Source organism: Zootoca vivipara, chromosome 9, assembly GCF_965207765.1.
Source record: "Zootoca vivipara chromosome 9, rZooViv2.hap1.1, whole genome shotgun sequence".
NCBI classification, from domain to species: domain Eukaryota; kingdom Metazoa; phylum Chordata; class Lepidosauria; order Squamata; family Lacertidae; genus Zootoca; species Zootoca vivipara.
The window spans coordinates 17,171,124-17,191,963 of record NC_142592.1 but is presented as its reverse complement, the minus strand read 5'-3'; the positions used below and the strand labels follow the sequence as shown (position 1 = coordinate 17,191,963).

General features: G+C 43.2%; 1 protein-coding gene across 1 annotated transcript; it reads left to right on the top strand.

The window, feature by feature from the left end:
- The first annotated feature begins 289 nt into the window (after positions 1-289).
- On the top strand, positions 290-19,550 carry LOC118091048 (A-type voltage-gated potassium channel KCND2). Its single transcript, XM_088651861.1, has 5 exons — positions 290-446; positions 13,015-13,104; positions 14,516-14,611; positions 17,273-17,520; positions 19,373-19,550. Exons 1-5 carry the CDS (start codon positions 294-296, stop codon positions 19,548-19,550), a joined length of 765 nt encoding a protein of 254 aa, XP_088507987.1. The 5' UTR covers positions 290-293.
- The last annotated feature ends 1,290 nt before the right edge of the window (positions 19,551-20,840 follow it).

Genomic DNA, 20,840 nt, shown 5'->3' with positions numbered 1-20,840 from the left:
CACAGGCGACTCTCAACTTACATGGTGGTCCTGTTCTGGGGATGGCACTTAAAACCAAAATCTCAGAGTCAAAAGCACATTGGGTTCAATGGCAGCTAGGACTGCCCAAGTCTTTTTTCCTGGACACCTGCCCTCTTTCCACCTCCTTTTCGTAAAATGACAATAATAATTTTCAGCCAAGCATGCAAAGCTGGATGTACACAAGTTAAATATGTGTGTAAATTGCGAGTTACCTTTAAAACAGAAATCTCTCTCTCTCTCTCTTTTCCCCCCCCCACTGCAGGTATGGTGACATGGTGCCAAAGACAATAGCCGGGAAGATCTTTGGCTCAGTTTGTTCCCTGAGTGGGGTCTTAGTCATCGCCCTTCCGGTTCCTGTCATTGTCTCCAATTTCAGCCGCATCTACCATCAGAACCAACGGGCAGATAAGCGCAAGGCACAAAAGGTGTGCTTCTACTTTCCATTCATTACATTCTGGGATAAACACAAAGTGGTTGTTTTGTATGCTGTACATCATCAAAGCGAATTTGTCATTGTAAATGAAGAAAAAAATGTGGCGGCTTCAGAAGCTTGGGAACAAAAACAAAACCATCAATTGGAAATCGGCTTACAGTCCTCCTGGAGATATAACTACTTGATTGGTTGGTTTGACACATTTAAAAAAAAACACCTTAATGATTGTTTTAAATTCATGCATATAAAAACATGTCTCTAAAATTACATTTTTAAACCATTTTGAGTGGATTTTTATACATTTTGAGCATGCATTATTAATGTTCAAAAATTGCAAGTATAATAGAGAGTTTGTGTGGATGGAAGTGGGGTTTGCAATGGGAAGTTATGTTCTGTCTCTTTAAGCCTGCAGTTTTAGTGTTTTTTTTCCTGTATCTGAAATATTGATAAATCATCTTTCATTCTACCTGATTTCAAGGTTGCTTGCAATGAGTATCTCTATATGTGCCTATATGAGAAAAAAAGAGCTCATGGAAACCAATAAGATTCAATTCTGAGTAAATGTGCATAGGCTCAAACTCCCTGTGGCACTTGAACCATTTAAAATCATTTATATGGGATGTGATACCAGTTTAAATGGTTTGTTGGATGCATTTTATATTTATTTTTGCAGTGTTTATATTATTGTTGTTGTTGTTGTTATTTTATTTAAAACAAACAAACAAAGCAAAACCCTTCATTTTCTCTCATAGCTTCTTTCCTATTGTGCATTCAAGAAACATTTAATTTCTGCACAGCCAAGGAATTATGAATGAAGTGTTCTTCATAATCAGTAAAAATCCATTTCACTCCAAATGGTCACGGGAAACTTTAATTAACAGCCCGCAAAAAACCCTGGCTACCTCGAGAAGCCTAGTGCGATATTTTTAATAAAAGGTGCAGTAAGTAGGAGCTTAAGGAAAAGGTGACTTTTGGATCCATTATTAAGCCAAGGCATTTCACATGCTTGTGATCTGTTAAGAACCTTTGCTTTGTGCCGATTATTTTTCATCTCTTGCTTTATTTCCTGAATGATTGTGGAACCTGCAGGAGGGTGGCTTATCTGAACCTCCTCTTTGACCAAAGCGTAGTATAAGTGGATGTACCATATACCATATAGTGTGGTTGCTGACCTTGAGCCAGACATCTTGGAGAGTGAAGTCAAATGGGCCTTAGAAAGCACTGCTAATAACAAAGCCAGTGGAAGTGATAACAAAGCCAGTGGAAGTGATGATATTCCAGCTGAACTATTTAAAATTTTAAAAGATGATGCTGTTAAGGTGCTACACGCAATATGCCAGCAAGTTTGGAAAACTCAGCAATGGCCAGAGGATTGGAGAAGATCAGTCTACATCCCAATTCCAAAGAAGGGCAGTGCCAAAGAATGCTCCAACTACCGCACAATTGCGCTCATTTCACACGCTAGCAAGGTTATGCTTAAAATTCTACAAGGCAGGCTTAGGCAGTATGTGGACCGAGAACTCCCAGAAGTGCAAGCTGGATTTCGAAAGGGCAGAGGAACCAGAGACCAAATAGCAAACATGCGCTGGATTATGGAGAAAGCTAGAGAGTTCCAGAAAAACGTCTACTTCTGCTTCATTGACTATGCAAAAGCCTTTGACTGTGTCGACCACAGCAAACTATGGCAAGTTCTTAAAGAAATGGGAGTGCCTGATCACCTCATCTGTCTCCTGAGAAATCTCTATGTGGGACAAGAAGCTACAGTTAGAACTGGATATGGAACAACTGATTGGTTCAAAATTGGGAAAGGATTACGACAAGGTTGTATATTGTCTCCCTGCTTATTTAACTTATATGCAGAATTCATCATGCGAAAGGCTGGACTAGATGAATCCCAAGCAGGAATTAAGATTGCCGGAAGAAATATCAACAACCTCAGATATGCAGATGACACAACCTTGATGGCAGAAAGTGAGGAGGAATTAAAGAACCTTTTAATGAGGGTGAAAGAGGAGAGCGCAAAATATGGTCTGAAGCTGAACATCAAAAAAACCAAGATCATGGCCACTGGTCCCATCACCTCCTGGCAAATAGAAGGGGAAGAAATGGAGGCAGTGAGAGATTTTACTTTCTTGGGCTCCTTGATCACTGCAGATGGTGACAGCAGTCACGAAATTAAAAGACGCCTGCTTCTTGGGAGAAAAGCAATGACAAACCTAGACAGCATCTTAAAAAGCAGAGACATCACCTTGCCAACAAAGGTCCGTATAGTTAAAGCTATGGTTTTCCCAGTAGTGATGTATGGAAGTGAGAGCTGGACCATAAAGAAGGCTGATCGCCGAAGAATTGATGCTTTTGAATTATGGTGCTGGAGGAGACTCTTGAGAGTCCCATGGACTGCTAGAAGATCAAATCTATCAATTCTTAAGGAAATCAGCCCTGAGTGCTCCCTGGAAGGACAGATCGTGAAGCTGAGGCTCCAATACTTTGGCCACCTCATGAGAAGAGAAGAATCCTTGGAAAAGACCCTGATGTTGGGAAAGATTGAGGGCACTAGGAGAAGAGGACGACAGAGGACAAGATGGTTGGACAGTGTTCTCGAAGCTACGAACATGAGTTTGACCAAAGTGTGGGAGGCAGTGCAAGACAGGAGTGCCTGGCGTGCTATGGTCCATGGGGTCACGAAGAGTCGGACACGACTAAACGACTAAACAACAACCATATACCACTTTAGGCAGGAAGAAGCAGCCTATAAAATATAAAAATGCATTTGAAAAACCGCTTCATTAATTCCTGGAATGCTCCCAGCATTTGAGGAATACTTTAAATCTACCTCACCGGGGACCAAAGTGCAATTTCCACATGAGCCACATAAATATGACTTTTAGATTAAGCAAGTTGTGAGCTTCACTGGAGACGTGAGGATATAATTAAGCAAAGCGCTTGGCCTACATTTTCATATAGAACAAATGCCAAGTATAGTTTGCACTCAGACAATTATCCCTTCAGGAACTGTAAATCCTCTTTCAGTCACCTGCATGAGTAGATGAGGGAAAGACACATTAAATATTGGCGCAACTCCTAAATATCTGAACTTTAAGTAAACCCAGTTCCAAGAATATCGTCCTGTGTGAATGTGTGGGAAAGCCAAGGAAATCCCAAAGTCTCTGTTGATTAAGACTTGTGGTGCGATACAATAGATAGGTAATTGATGCTCTGCAATCCTCTGGTTCCTGGGAGAGAATCTCCTCATTGGGGGCAAGAACAGTGGTCTACCCTCAATGTGGGACACTGGACCTCATATGACTCCTCCGCGAGAAAGGTCTCCAGCCAGTGTCCCTCCACTGGGCCTCAACTTTGGAGCAGGCAAAATAGTGTTCCAGAGGGTGTGCTGGGAAAGACTGTGGATCCAGAGGATCAAAAGCATTCCTGTTCCCCTTACACCCCCCCTCCCACAAAATGGAGTACAAGCTATACTAATCTTAGCATACCCTCCTACATTTCTCCATTGAAAAGAGGAGCACCCTATTCCATCCCCTCCAACATTTCTCTGAAGAAAAGAGGGACGTCCTATTGTGTAGCTTATTTCACTCTCAGTTCAATCATTGGAAGGGAAACTTTTTTTAATGAATAAAAACCTAGAAAGCAGGAGCGAAGGGGGAACACCACCCACCTGCTATGGTGGCATGAGCTTAGCAGGGCAGAGGAAAAGGTTGTCCCACCCACTTTTGGATTGTTTCATAAATCCATTTATTATTATTATTATTGAAACCAGTGAACAAATTGGTCTCTTTCTCCTCTCCACTTTTTCTTTCAATTTAGAACATCAAGACTGTAAAGAACGAACACTAAGCAGCAAAACTTCATGCTTGATTTTGTGTGGATAGTGGATAGTTAAAATGCTATTGAAATAGAATCAAATTTACCTTTTAACAAAAATAAAATCTGGCAGATTTTTTATCAATCTCAAAGGCTAGAAAAGAAGAAAGGATGAGAATTTCCAATCCCTATTCTTGGTAGGGCTTTGAAATATAGGGAAATGTCCAAGGTTTGAAGAAAAAACAACGGATATTTAAAGGTTCTGCACTGAGGATGTATTATGGTGCAAATAAGAGTTTGGATTTGATATCCCGCTTTATCACTACCTGAAGGAGTCTCAAAGCGGCTAACAATCTCCTTTCCCTTCCTCCCCCACAACAAACACTCTGTGAGGTGGGTGGGGCTGAGAGACTTCAGAGAAGTGTGACTAGCCCAAGGTCACCCAGCAGCTGCATGTGGAGGTGCGGAGACGTGAACCCGGTTCCCCAGATTACGAGTCTTAACCACTACACCACACTGATGTTCTGGAAATAATGCTAGAAGCATTACTCCTGGGATATGCATTGGGGAGGGGGGGGCAAGTCAGTAAATGCATTCATGTTTGTCACCTATCACCCAGCCTCTGCGAATAACAGTTTCTTCTTTCTTTTTTGAGCTTTCAGATTCAGTATCCATTAGGAAAGTTGTGAGATCACATTCACTGTTAACATTCTGAGACCACAAAATTCAAAAGGCAGCCCCATTTTAAAGGTAAAGGGACCCCTGACCATTAGGTCCAGTCGTGAACAACTCTGGGGTTGCGGCGCTCACAGGGCCGTCTCTAGGCCCAGGTCCAGTGGCACAGGGCACCTGTCAGCGGGCCCAGGGGCGCCACTGCGCCCGCTGAGAGGCGCGGCGGAGGCCGCCCCAGGGGCACCTCTCAGCTGTTCAGCGGCTTCAGGCCACTCTCCGGAGGCGCGGGCCTGGGGCCGCGCGCAGGGGCGTTGCAACAGGGGGCGGGCAGCGCCCCCTGGCCCAGGGCTGGCCCTACAGCTAGGCTGGTTTGTGCAGGGCTCTGGCCTTTCATGCGGCAGCCGCACTGTGCGCTGCGCCCACCCGCCGTGCTGGGAAACAGGGCAGGGCAGGGGCGCCGGAGGGATCCGTCGCACCACGGCGCCAGGGAGCCAGGTATGCTTAAGACGGCCCTGGGTGCTCATTTCATGTTATTGGCCAAGGGAGCCAGCGTGCAGCTTCCAGGACATGTGGCCAGCATGACAAAGCCGCTTCTGGCAAACCATTCCAAATTCATTAAAGAACTGAGTGGCAGAGGGGAGCCATTTTGACTGTTTGCCTCTTGTGAGTGAATGCGGTGTAGTATTTTAGCCAGTCAAAGAGATGCAGTTGGCAGGCAAACGTGGTACAAATCTGTTGTACAAGATCAATAGCCGAGTTCAAGACACACACGGTGACAAGGCAAGTTCTGTACCTGTTAAACAATTCCAGGAAGAGGGCAAGGGATTCCTGAAAGTTCCCTTTGTGTTGGCATTTTTGTTTGTGCAGGGGAGAAATCTTAAAGCATCTTTTATCTTAGATATCCTGCCCTTCCTCTAGAGATTGCCGGGCTCACAGGTGCCTTTACCCAGCATCAGCATTCTACTGATTAAGGGAAGAAATGGGGAGGGGGGACATCACAGCCAAGAGAGATGACTTGCTCCAGTAGTACCTTCATTCCCTTGTTTTGAACTGCGGCATATGTGTGCGTGTTTTTTCCTTCCTGTTGCACGAAGAGAAAAGTGCTTTGCATTGGCGAAATCAAAGCCCAAGCCCCTTCAGCGCACCTGACAAAACACTCAGGTGGCAGGTGCTAATGGAAAAAATACAGTTCTTTTCACTCTCTGATGACATACAGAAACCATCCATTCTCCACCTGGCACCTCTCGGGGACTAAACATATTAAATCGCCCCAGTGAATTCTGTCAAAAGCAGCTGAATATGAACAGTAACTGATAAGTTCAATTTTGGCAGCCTGTTCTATGATTAGTAGTGCAGTGGCAGCATGAGAGAGAAAATGACAGGAGTAATTTCAAGAGCAACTAAGTGATATTTACTGGACATGTATTTGCTTGGAACACTGCTTAGAAAAAAGGGAATTGCCCACAGATTGCACCTGCCAGTAATGTCGCATTGCAAAGATTTAATATAGCTAAGGGCTCTCTTCCACAAAGCACTAGAGGGCCTACTAGAAAACATGCTGTTCTGTTCCTCTTTGATTTTACACATACAGGTGTGCACACACACAATGAGGCTATAGCGCAGGCATGTCAAACTTGCGGCCCTCCAGATGTTTTGGACTACAATTCCCATCTTCCCCAACCACTGGTCCTGCTAGCTAGGGATCATGGGAGTTGTAGGCCAAAACATCTGGAGGGCCGCAGGTTTGACATGCCTGCTATAGCGCATAGGAATATACTTGACCTCCATTTTGTGTGGACTCTTAAAGCCGTCACATAGCCCAACTTGATGACAATCTGGGTGAGGATATCTAGGCGGGATTCAGGGCTGGCCCTATCATGAGTTACAGTGTGGCATTTGCCTGAAATGTCCACTTGTGTTTGTTTTTAAACAGTGGGATGTTGTTGTTAATAATACCTCAGATGCTGTGGTGTCTTGCGTGCATGGCAACATTATTTAGGGTTGAGTTTCTTTAAGGAAACCACAGAAATTATTGAGCTTTCTTTAGGAAACCCCCAAAGTTGTTGAGCTTTTTTCCATAAAAGCTACAAGAATTTTTGAGTTAGGAGCTTTTTTAGGCATTGAAACCCTGTATGGGTGCTAATGGAAGAGTCCCCCCCCCCATGGCAGCCCTACGTTATTGTGTGATTGTTTCATCCAGATCACCAGCACTTGCCCATGAGGCAAGGAGAGACAACTGCCTTGGGTGGCATTACCAACCTGATCCAGCCCCTCCAGTGGCCTCTTAGTGAATAGGAGGCGCTGCTGTTCTCCTCCCACCCTTGTTCCTGATGTAGATCTTCATTCGCCCCTTCCTCCCTGACCAGAGGGACGCCATTTTGTGGCTCACCTCAGGTGCCAAAATGTATTGGGCTAGCCTGCTGACCACAATTTACAATTCACTCTAGTTATTGCGTAATGAATTGTGATGTCAGTTGGCTTTTCTTCTGTACTGTTCGATGACACTTGAAACACTGGCCTGCGAGCGCTCCAGTTAGAGAACAGCCTTTACCAAAGGTGTCATGGGCTTTGAAGAAACTCAGGACACAGGGGAGAAACGTGCTAAGAGGAAGGCACGCTTGGCAAATCCACACCGTGATCAACTCCTGCCCAGAAACCAATGTCCCCACTGTGGAAGGACGTGCGGATACAGAATTGGCCTCCACAGTCACTTATGGACTCATTGTTAAAACCGTGATTATGGAAGACAATCTTACTCAGCTACGAGTGATCACCAAAGAAAGAAAGAAGAAAATACTTTCTGGTGTTGTGTGCTTTACTAACCAGCTCATCATGCATTACACTAAGATTACTTAAGGGCACATCTTACAATGCAGAGGCAGCTTGAAACTTCAGTTCATGATGGCTGCACCTTTTAGCTAATTTATATGTTCTTTAAGATTATGATATACCAGAGTGAATGACTAGGAAGTTGTAGACTAGGGTTCAATGCTCTACTCAGGTATGAAGCCTACTGAGTGACTTTGGGTCAGTTACTATCTCTCAGCCTAACCTACTTCACTGAGTTGCTGTGAGGATAAAACGGAGAGGAAGAAGAGCATGAACACTACCTTGAGCTCCTTGGAAGAAAGTTGGCATATAAATGTAATAATACAAGCCCCATCTGCATTATACATGTAGAACAGTATCATACTATTTTAAGCTGCTATGGTTTTCCCCAAAGAATCGTGAGAACTCAAGTTTCCTAAGGGTGCCGAGAATTCCCCTCACAGAGCTATGATTCCTAGAGTTCCCTGAGAAGAAGGATGAATTGTTAAACCATTGAAATTATAGCTCTATGGGGGCAATAGGGGTCTCATCAACACTCAGTAGAGGTAACTCACAACTTGACAGACATTTAACTTGTGCACATTCAGCTTTACTGTACGTGCTTGGCAAAAGATAAACATTTTAAAAGTGGGTAGAAAGGGGACAGGCATCCAGGAAAAAAAGGCTTTGGCAATCCCACCTGCCATTGATCCAGTGTGTTTTGACTAGACACAATTTTGGTTGTGCATGCTATCCCCAAAGGTTCCAGAACATAACCCCTGTGCAAGTTGAGAGTTGTCCATACTCCTAACAAGTTCCCATGATTCTTTGAGGAAAACCATGGCTGTTTAAAGTGGCATGATATTGCTTGTGGTACAGTGCAGAAGTGGCCAAAAATGAAAAAAAAATGCTCTCAAGAGCCTGTCAGCCATTATCCTGAGGTGGCAGCTTAGAAGGGTTTTGACAGGCCTTCTTTGCCCACATAGTATATTACGTGTAACTGGTGATAGGTCAGCTCTGGTGTTGGATCCTTCCTTTCCCAGCCCCCAAACTGAGCTCCATAGCAAACAAACAAACCTGCCCAGAACAGGTGTAAGACTATCAATGCATGTGGAAGGTGACGTATCCTACTTCCATGAAGCCATTGCAGAACTTCAGCGGAAGTAAATTTGGCTAATACAACTTTTGTGCTTTTGCCTATGGATACAATTCAAGGATCCTGTCAGTATTTGTAATTAACAGTGCTTGAGGGGGGGAGGGTAGGAGGGACGTCTGCCTCATTTCTCCCCCAAAATTAACATGGTAACTCGTTTTCTTAAAAATGAAGCATTTAGATCTTAATGGAGCAAAACTGCAGACCAGCTTCTTCCAACATGCTTCGTGAGTCAACCTGGACTGCCAGCTAAAAAAAATATATTCAGCACTTGACTTCAGATATCAAACACTAGCAGCTTAAGCACATGAAGAAATTCAATATGGCTTCACCCAGCGCACATATTTTGCCATAAAAGTAAAGTGATTGGAGAGAGTACAACTGTTCATATTCTGAGAGGCCAAGAGAAGGCTGTTTTATTATCTGCCATGCATTTGATCCTATGAAAATTGTTCCTTTCTAACAGAACTTTTAATCTTTAATGTTGACTTCCTGCTGTTCAATTTACACATCTTACTTGCTCAAGCTGACATTCTTACTTTAAACTTCTTTTTTTGCAGTCTTCTTTGTTCTCCCTTGTGTTATGTCCCCTACTTGAAGAGCAATCTTCCTTCTAAGTTGTGCTGGCTAGTGAGCAGGGAAATGCCTGCCCTAAAAATCCCTTCCCACCCTGTCACAGATTTAGAATTATAGAACAAATAGAGAGAGAGACTTTGGGAAGGCTGTGATACGTGGCTTCTACTAAAACCTACCCCTTCTTTGATTAAACTTATTTTGCTGTGGTTCTGAATCTGTTGCTGGCCTTGCAGCTCCATTGCATCCTGTCCGTCAGCCTTGCCCCTGGAGGCATGCAGCATTTGAAATGAAGCTTCAGAGCACTACCTCCTTACTGCTTATTAAACTCCAATTAAAATGAAATAAAAAAAACAAATCCATTTATGGAGTCAACACAAGGCTATGAATCAGTGGAACTAGTTGCCAGGACTACCAGGACTAAAGAGACGTGGGTGGCGCTGTGGGTTAAACCACAGAGCCTAGGGCTTGCGATCAGAAGGTCGGCGGTTCGAATCCCCACCATGGGGTGAGATCCCATTGCTCAGTCCCAGCTCCTGCCAACCTAGCAGTTTGAAAGCATGTCAAAGTGCAAGTAGATAAATAGGTACCTCTACAGTGGGAAGGGCATTTCCATGTGCTGCTCTGGTTCGCCAGAAGTGGCTTTGTCATGCTGGCCACGTGACCTGGAAGCTGTACGCCGGCTCCCTCGGCCAATAACGTGAGATGAGCACCGCAACCCCAGAGTCGGTCACGACTGGACCTAATAGTTAGGGGTCCCTTTACCTTTACCTTTACCTGGACTAAAATATCAGCCCTGATGAGACTCCTAACCACCTGTTATCAACATGGGACTGAGAGTCGCTTTTAAAAAACAGTACAGGGGATTTATTTTATTTATTTAAGAGATGGCTCAGCTCTCCGAAGCCAATGTTGAATTAATTTAGAAATGAACTGGGGAGTGGTAAATTTCCTCCAGCACTCCACCTCCCAAAACATGACCACCCTCTTCTCTTTCCTTACCTGGGCAGCTGTGGTAAAGGAGTAGCAGAGAAAGACCCACCTTCCTGCTCCTCTTCCCTTCCATTGCTCCTCTCCCTTTCTTTCCATCGGCTTATGGTGCTGCATAGCAGTGCACCAAGAGGAAAGGTGTAGGGATGCATAGTCTTCTCAAGGATTGCCTCCTTAGTTCTGAGAAGACTACAAAGCCAAAGGATTAGCATGCTGCAGTGACAGAGAGTGGGTCTCCCAATGAGCCACCACTGCTCTCATCACCACCACCACTGCCCAGAAAAGTAAAGGGAGAATATTTAAGAGAGTTGGGGCTTGCAGTACAGTAGTGCCCTTGGAAGATAGGGAGGCCTGGTGTGAAAAGAAGAAACAGGAAGCCAGGAGTTCTTCTCTGGCTCGGATTCAAATCCGAGCCTGAGAAGAATTGAAAATTTGCCTTCGAGTCCCCTAACGTTATTTCCTAAGCCCACTTCAAGAGCAGCATTTCTAGTTTCTGTGCCATTCGCTTTACAATCTAGTATGTTAGCCAACCCCTGATAAATTGATCTGGGTGCTGGTGGACCACCACAGAAGGCTGGGTAGAACCAGAGGTTTTGCACGCCTGATTTATCATAGGAACGACACAGGTTGTAGAGCCAGTCATTGTGCCTGAAAAGCAATCACATCCCTAACTGGGACCTTGAGACATCAATTTGAAGCTTCAGGCCCAACTTACCATTGTATACCTACCAGTCTCCCACAGATCTGTCTTCCCAGAAGGACAGTCATTCTTCACAGCCCAATCCAGGTAAAGGTCTGTCCCAGGCTACATGCTGCATAATTGTGAAGTCGCTGCTGCTAGCTTCTGCCAGTTACAGTGGTACCTCGGTTTAAGTACACAATTGGTTCCATCAGTCTGTACTTAACCTGAAGCGTATTTAACCTGAAGCGAACTTTCCCATTGAAAGTAATGGAAAGTGGATTAATCCGTTCCAGACGGGTCCGCAGAGTACTCAACCTGAAGTGTACTTAACCCGAAGTATGAGTGTAATTGGTTCTGGAAGTCTGTACTTAACCTGAAGCGAACTTTCCCATTGAAAGTAATGGAAAGTGAATTAATCCATTCCAGACAGGTCCGCGGAGTACTTAAACTGAAAGTACTCAAACCGAAGCGTACTTAAACCGAGGTATAAATAAAGCACAGCTATCTGAGAGGGAGACCTGGGGGTTGCACCATCAAATCTGGAGAATAGAATAGCCCTCAAGAAAACTGAAGTCGGCCAGCCCTGGGATATGCAGTGTGTCTTAGTTAGAAAGTAACTGCACTTCAGGAAGTTGTATACTGATGGGCGAGCCAAGCTGCACCCAATCATTTCCTTATCTTACCCTCCCTTATGGTAGCTTTCAACAAAGTTGCACTAGTACATATTACAACTAGTACATATTACAACATGATGCATAATACAACTGAAGAATCACCAGACTCCTTGGTCTACTTGTCCTCTGATATGAGAAGGAATATCCAGGCTCCATATGAAACATTGGTGCATATTTTCTTTACCCTAACAGCAACTGTTTCTTCTATGTCGGTTCCTACAAAAATGTGCAATTATTAAGAAATACATATACCGTAAGCCTCATTTTCAAGTGTTATGGGATATATGAAAATGGGATGCAGTACATGTGTTTCCAGCATGCGTGGCAACATGCAAAAGCTGTCTGGAGCCTCCATAGATAGCTTGAGAAGAGAGCCAGAACTCAAGAGCTTTTATCTAACATGATTTGCTTAGACTACTGCTTCTCAGCCACAGGGTCTTACACTTCTTTATACTAACCCTTGGATGTTTGTGCTTTGAATTTAAGGTGGACATTCCTGGATTGCCTAGATAATGGAAATTAAAAGTAGGTTATTCAAATATGAAGGTTTTCGTTTGAATTCTTCAGTGTCTGGGACGTTTATTCAAGGAAAGTCCCATCAACCAGGCCATGTTGCGTGTACACTGCTGTGACATATCACAAGGCCCTGTACTCAAAGAAATTGAGATCCACTGGTTTAGCTCTCCTTGTGTTATGCAGATGTTCCACCACAAACCAGAATGTTCCGACCAATTGTGTGTGGCACCTCACAAGCAGTTTAACAGCGACGCATTCTTTTTGGTGTATTGTCCTTTCCTCAGAAGGAACCTTTAGAAATGGAGTAATTAAAGTGAGATGAAAGCCGCATTTCTGACCTTGGCGTTCAAGCAACAGCATGATCGCGGTGACTGGGAAAAATGGAGAAACAACATGTCTAATGTGAAAATGCGTGTAAACACCATTCATTGTTCCCGTTGGCTGATGCATGCTGAGAAACAAATGCTTCTTGCTCATTTGCATTGTAAATCTGAACGCGCGGCACCTGAAAGCCCAGTTGAAAGAGTCCCTCCCGTGATTAGGGACCTTGCTATTCACAGAAACGTAATTCCAATTAGCTTTGTTATCTTCCTTTGAAAGCAGAACGAAGGATACCAAGGCAAGTGATATTTCTTTCTTTATCCTCATTCCCTTCCCCCCTCCCCCAACACAGAAAGCCCGGCTCGCTAGGATCCATGCAGCGAAGAGTGGGACTGCAAACGCGTACATGCAGAGCAAAAGGAATGGCTTACTCAGTAACCAGGTAATGAGCGTGTGCATTCTAAATCCGGAAAAAGCATTCAATAATGGCCCAGCAATCCGTGTTCTGTTTCACATCAGAGGCCTCCAAACATAGAATGACAGTCAGGCTGAGGAAGGAAGCATTGTGCTTCTTAAGAGGAAGCTGTGGCAGCCAGGTTCCCCTTGGGACTCAGTCAGCTCTTTGTCTAAGGCGATGGAGCCTTGGCTGCTCAGCTCTGAAAGCAGCCTTCATCCGGCAAATCTCTGATACACCACCCAAGAGTTTGCAGCTACCTTCCAGAAAGCATCTCCCCTTCGCATACTACAGATAGGGGCTGGATCTACACTGATATAAAAAAGTTAAGAGGGGAAAAAAACCATTATATAGCTCTCTGCAATTTTCCATTGGCTGCTGTACAGCGCCCCCTGGTGTCACATTTTTATAACACATTTATAACGTTATAACTCACCAGGATAGATTAAGCCAGGCAGACACACCATTTAATAGCATGGACCCAATGCCTGCTGGTCTCCACCAAGTTTCATACTGGTCTGCAGCTTTGATGTACAGTATATTAAGGATGACTGGTCCCTGCTATAATGAGGATGTGTTTGCATCCCTCTCTTGCAGTTCATCTCCTTTGATCTGTCTGTTCCTAACTGTCTTTCTGTTCACTTATTCCTCTGCTAAATCACACGTTATTGCACCACGTATGTTAAAGGGCAGGCAAAGAGATGGAAGACAGAGCGCAACACGCATCTGAAGAAACTTGTGAGCAGCAGTTTACTAACCTGCCCACTTTAATGTAAGAGGTGAAGTGACCTGCAGCAAACAGCAGGCCCTTTATCACTAGCAGTTCCGGGATTCTGCAAAGAGGTGCAGGTCTATATTCTTTCCTCCTGACCTTGAGGTGATTTTCTAAAGCCCATTTATTCAGGAAAGCTTTAGAGCATTAAGAATTGGTGGCTATCCTTTGAGACGCTTTTAGATTGTGCTGCAGAGTGTGCAGCTATGTTACTTAACATATGGAGTTTGTTACAACATATATTGATGATAACCAGCGTAGACGTATTTTTTTAAAAGGATTAGAATGTCAAAAGGATCCTTCATGGAGGATAGCTTTGATCAACAGCTACTGCAGAGGGCAAACCAGTCATTTGCTTAAATGCTTCCACTTTTCTTGGTCTTAAGACCGAATACTTCACCTGAAATGAACTGTGAATCAGGTTATTTAGCAGGGATGGGGGCTCATTGAAAGGATTTTTCAAGGAAATCTAATGATCAGTGGATATGCACAAGTTATTTTATATTAATTGGTGTTTCCACAAAACAGAGCTCTTTATAAATTGTCCAGATGTGCTCTGATCAAGAACTTAGTTTAAAGTCTATTTCTTCGCAACTGAGAATAATATAATATTCAATGTATTAACAGTTATGCGGTGATGAACAAGAGGCCTTTGTTAGCAAATCTGGTTCTTCCTTTGAAATCCAGCACCACCACCTGTTGCACTGTCTGGAAAAAACCACGGTAAGATGATAAACCTGCAGCTTCCTTGTGATCTGAGAAAAATAAATATGGTGTTGATTTCCTGTTCTCTTTCTTGTTGCTCTTAGTTAGGAGCTACTCTGATGAAGCAGATTTTCATCATACTTAGCAAGTGAGATTTCATGAAGTGGCAGTTTCCTGAAATTATTTTGGTGGCAGAATTTATATGGAAAAATTGCACTCATTTGCGTTTTTATTAGCTCTGTTGAGAATACCGCCGTGCTTGAATGATTAATAGTTCAGTTTAACCTATGAACAGCTTGATCAGATAATTCGCTGGCTGAGATGCATACTCTCCTACATTTTTCTGATAAAAATAGGGACGTCCTATTCCATCATCATAATGATTTTATTATTTATACTCCATCTATCTGACTGGGCCACTCTGGGCAACTTCCAACATATACAGTATAAAAAACATAAAATATTAAACGTTTAAAAACTTTCCTATGCAGGGCTTTCATTCAGATGTCTTCTAAAGGTTGTATAGTTACTTATCTCCTTAGCTTGGGGGTTGCATAACTCTGTAACCTCCAACGTTTCTCCGATGAAAATAGGGACGTCCTGAGGAAATATAGGACATTCTGGGATTAAATCAGAAACTGGGACGGCTTCTGTAAATCCAGGACTGTCCCAGAAAAATAGGAACACTTGGAGGGTCATCCACAGTAACCACTGGCTCCCTCCAGCAAAGTGTGCAGCATAGCTGCCAAGTTTTCCCTTTTCTCACGAGGAAGCCTATTCAGCATAAGGGAATTTCCCTTAAAAAGGGGATAACTTGGCAGCTATGGTGTGCAGCACTGTTCATACTTGCTCCTTTCCATATCCTGAACTTTGCATTCCCATCCTGAGTCCTGGCAACAAAAAGAAAAAGGATAGGTCCAAGGGGAAATCTGAACATGCTGGCTATTGGAAATGCAACACCAGTGCAGGGAGTTCTCTCAGCAGATACCCAAAAGGCCATATGACAATTCTGCTGGCAAAATTGTACTAGACAAAGACAATGGGTTGGCTGCAAAAACTCACTTCCTCCCAATGAGGGAAGGCTTCCTGACTTGGAGGGAAGCTCCCTTTGCTAGAAGAAGAGAACCTGGAGTTCAGTAGTGGCTTTATTATATGTATTTTTCATTTTCACTTTTGCTCACTAGAAAACATAGCCTCTTCTATTCCACACTGGACCATTATACGGTTTTTGTTTTCATCGCTTTCAATGACATGACCCTCATCTGCTCCTGGAAGCTCAATCAGGTGTGGATGAAGCTCCTGTGTTCAGAAGCCACCTGATGTTTCAGGGCCACTGCCTTGAGTTTGGCGGCTTGACGAGTCTGAGGAGCTCCACAGCGCCAGATGTGATCCCTTTAAAAAATAGTGTCCGTTAAACATGAAAGGTTGGCTTTTTTCTGACAGTGCTCACCCACAGGAAGTACTGTTGCTTATTCTTTTGCCCTGCAGGGCAGCCATTTTGTGCTGGCACAAGCAGCATTTCGATCAAAAGCATGAGTGCTGGCACCTTGGGTTTTTTGGCTTTAAAAAAAGCACAGTTATATCTTAGCTGCCAAGTATCCCGTTTTTCGTGGGAAACCCCCAGATTTTAATCCGTTTCCAGCTGTTCTCCCCAATGGAGAAAAATCCCGGAAATCCCCTGGATTTCCTACTTGCAGGGAGCCTCCATTTTGGGTGCTGCTCTGCCCATGTGTGGGCACCGGAAATAGGGCAGAACGGCACCGGAAGTCGCTTCTACGCATGCCCGGAGGCCATCTTGGTGGAGGCCGCATGGCGGCGGCTGTCACCAAGATGGCCGCCACCATGCAGCCGCCACCAAGATGGCTGCCAGGCATGCGTAGAAGCCACTTCCGGTGTCGCTCTGCCCTATTTCTGGTGCCCACACATGGTCAGAGAGGCCTCGGAAGTTGCTTCTACGCAACTTCCGGTGCCGCGCCGCTGTTGTTCCCGCATTTTACAGTGGGAGACTTGGCAGGTATGAGTTATATGCGCATTCCTATTTACCATCCATACTCTACACTGCACTGCATCCTGTTTTGAAGCATATATATAGCAGAATGAAATGCAATTCAGAGTGTTGCAGCATGAAATTGAACAAAGTTTGGGATCCCCAGGTTTCAATGTCTGCCAGACTTCAAGTTACCAGCCCTAATGATGCAATTCTTTTATAAGCTGCAAAAATCTGAAGCTTATAACAAGGGGGCCTTGTTTTTGCTACTTGCTTTATTTACTTGGGCTCTGGGATGCTTTTTTAAAAACTGCTTTTAGTGAAGGGAGTTCAACTGGCAGTATTTTTGTTTTAAGTCTTTTACCGATACGGCTGCCTGTGATATATTGGGCAGGAAGTAAATGATATAGAAGAATTTGGGTGTCCCCCCCCCCTCATTTCAGCTGTTATCGTGCTTCTGATTACATTGCTTATATTTTGATACGGTTCTAAATTATTTTAAATGTTGTAAGCTGCCATGGGAAAACATTGTATTTTGAACAGTTGGGCTACTAAATTTATTAAATAAGCAAACCAGCTCTCTTCCCATGAAATATGAACGAGGCTGAATCTTGTGCCATGGGGAAACTTTCATTTATCACAGCCGCTTTTCAGCTTTAATGCTGTTTTCCTTTCTAAATCATGTTGAGCAGAACCACGACTTCCTGGACGAACAAGCCTACGAAGAAAGCTGCATGGAGGTGTCTACTGTGAACAGGCAGTCCAGCCATAGTCCTTCCCTCTCTTCTCAACATGGAGTGACGAGCTCTTGCTGCTCACGGAGACATAAAAAGACATTCCGCATCCCAAACACTAACCTAACTGGCAGTCGCCCAAGTAGCGTCCAAGAACTCAGTACCATTCAGATCAGATGCATTGAAAGAACACCTCTGTCTAACAGGTACTTCAGCTTTAAAAATGATCCCAGACAGAGATAGCATTATGTTTGCTCTCCAGGCAGAGATAACGTGATGTTCGATCCTGCCTATCAAAGAATTGGCATGGAGCATGCGCCTGTGTGTGTGTGTGTGCAAGCAAAATATTGCTCCGTTTGGGGTCATAACGTGTAATGTTACGAGGAAAGCCGTTTCCTAGTCTTGAACGTAACGATTTTGAAGTGCTTAACTGGCAGAGGAACAGTGAATGAATGTCAGTTCTTTTAAATATCGAAGCAAATCATTTGTGTAAAATGTTGGGCTCTACTGGAAACCACATTTTGAGAGACTTTGAGCAGTCCCATTATGACAAGGCACAAATGAATTGAAAACAACTATGAATTCAGTATGGTCAGTATGTTTACAGATAGCTGTTCACAAGACCATTGGTCATACTTCCCCTTGATAGATGGCCTCATTCGGGGGGAGGGGGAACTTAACTGCACCAGGATTGAAAATCTTTATTGAGAAAATATTGCTGTGTAGATGAGCACCGAATTTACTCATGGCACTGAGCAATATTGTGACTACAGGCATATCAACTGACCTCATACCATATCACATGGGAGAGGTGTTTTTTTAAAAAAAGAAAAAAGAAATCTATTAAATAAACATTATCAAGACTTAATATTAGTCATATACTGAAAGATTCTCATATCTATAACATGCACATAATATGACTGAGATTTATGACCTTTTTTGGTAAAATGGTGAAGTCAAAATATGCTAACCTTTCAGGGCATTTTAATAAGGTGCATCGGTCTTGTGAAAGCTTACAACCATGTTGTAATAATAGCCTCCAAAACAACCAAAAGAGTAATTTAGTGCACCAAAATCTGTTGCAATTCAAAGATTTTGCGCACAGAGTTTTTTGCATGTGTGACCATACGTGCCAAGTTGCTGTCCGAGAAACAAGGGACCGGGCCGGAAGTAGCAGACCGGAAGTCGCGCTGCAGCCATTTTGGAACTGGGCGGAGCAGCATCAAAAGTTGCTTCTGAGCATGCTCCGCCAAGTTCCAAAATGGCTGCCGCGCCAGAAGTCGCACTGCAGCCATTTTGGAACTGGGCAGAGCAGCATCAAAAGTCGCTTCTGAGCATGCTCCGCCCAGTTCCAAAATGGCTGCCGCGCCAGAATAAACCGGGGGGGGGGGAAACAAAAAAATCCATTTTTTTCAGCTAAGAACAGCTGGAAAAACAGGGATTTCCCAGAGAATACGGGAGACTTGACAGCTATGTGTGTGACCTGTCCCATTTATTTCCAGAGAAACCATGATATTTACAAGCACTTCTTTGCACCCTGATATGGTGGCCTCTGTTGAAATGAATGTAGATAGATGAATTACACATGTCTGTGACTCAGGTGTCCGCACTTATAACATCTATGATATCTAAGTTGGTTATCTAATGTTAGTAACTGAGGTCAGCTGTTCCATTACTCTCAACAGCAAATACAGCCACCTGAGATGCCACCAGTCACTAGGACCAGTATGAACCAGTAGACCAGAAAGCTGCCTTGGTGTTCTGTTCATGGTGATTTCACCGACCTGCCTACCTTTGTAGTGCTGTGTTTTTCTTTCTTATCTACAATGAAGACATGGTTCCTAACTGCTTCCATGTAAAATGTGTTGAGGCTGGTGGATGAACAGTAGAATAAGCATTGGAAGAGATAATAGACATTTTAGTTGCATCCTACATGCAAGCTGGATGCTTTTGTGACATACCAGAATTGAATAGAAAACACTAAGCAGATGGGACATTTGTATAATTTTTTTTATCCATTGGTTGTTGTTTTTGTTTTGTTTTTTTAAACTTCTCTAGCCGATCCAGTTTAAATGCCAAAATGGAAGAGTGTGTTAAACTAAACTGTGAGCAGCCTTATGTAACCACAGCAATAATCAGCATTCCAACACCACCTGTGACTACACCGGAGGGAGACGGTAGACCGGAATCTCCAAGATACTCAGGAGGAAACATTGTCAGAGTATCTGCTTTATAAAACAGTTAGAATAAAGACCACTCAGAAGCTGAACTGCAGCCAGGAGCATAAGACCCCGAAAAAAAGAGGGACACAACAACTCTTTGTTCAGTGGAATGGCAAACAAGAAAAAGAAAGAAAAATTGAGTTTCTGGAGATGCAAAACATTTGGGGTTTTCAGTATTGAACTGCGTGCTTTGTGCAACCAAATGGAATTTCTACACATCACTTGAACTTTTTCTGGAGCAAACTCTTCTGTGACTCTTTTGATTTACTCTATGAGCACAATGAAATGTCTCCCATTGATGCTTCTTCTTACCATGAAAAATCTTTTTGATAAAATATCTTAAAAAAACAAAAAAACACCCAGCAACCCACCAGTCCGACGGTTCCAAATGAATGCAAAACCAAGGCTGGAAATGAAGTTTTGATAATATGTCCTCCTTTTTCCTGTTGATAAACCATGAACCCATGACCAAGTGAGTTTAAAGGAGATAGTGAGAAAATGGCTCATACAATATTTGTATCGACTTAAAGAAACACAACCATAATGCATGTGAAAATTCTTTGGAGCTGTGATCTGAGTTTACTTCTGTTGTTTATTTCAGGTTAGGCATGATAACATTTTACTGTAGAAAAGGGGCATTTCTGTGCACTTACAAAAAAAACTGATTGTTAATGTTCCATGGTTGTGCAAATAACTTCCTTTCCTGTGGGGGGAATGAAGTATTTCTCACTCGAAACATGCATTAGTGAACTTGAGGTGTTCAGTTAGTTTAGCATCGATCATTGTTTTCGCTTGCTTCCTTGGTACTGTTACAACTGCAATAATTCAACACACACCTGTTGTATCAGGAATCAGGCCTTTATGTATAAAACTGCACAAATTCAGCTACACAGATAAAATAATCACCCAGATAGACAGTAAAGTATTTTCTGTTGTATGAAAATGTTTTGAATAATTTCATAAGCAAATTTTTTGTTTCACAGATGTTAGCTTTTGGGTTTTGTTTTTTGTTTCTTCTTTTTTTAAAAAAGTTTATTTAATTCTCATTACCCTGTAATTCCTTAAAGCCAACCATTGCCTTTCGCTGCATTTCTATCCTCTTTGAATGTCAAGGGTTTCCATAAATTAACTGAGAAACCCTGTTTTATGAACACCATCCTTTATGTTTCCTGAAAACAACAGTCTTCCTAGTGCAGTGATACAATGTAAATCTCATCCAAAGTGACAATCACTTGGTTTAGTGATTAACATCTCTAAAACGTCGCTGTTATGTTGTGCTATTAGAAAAGCTGGGGACTGGGATA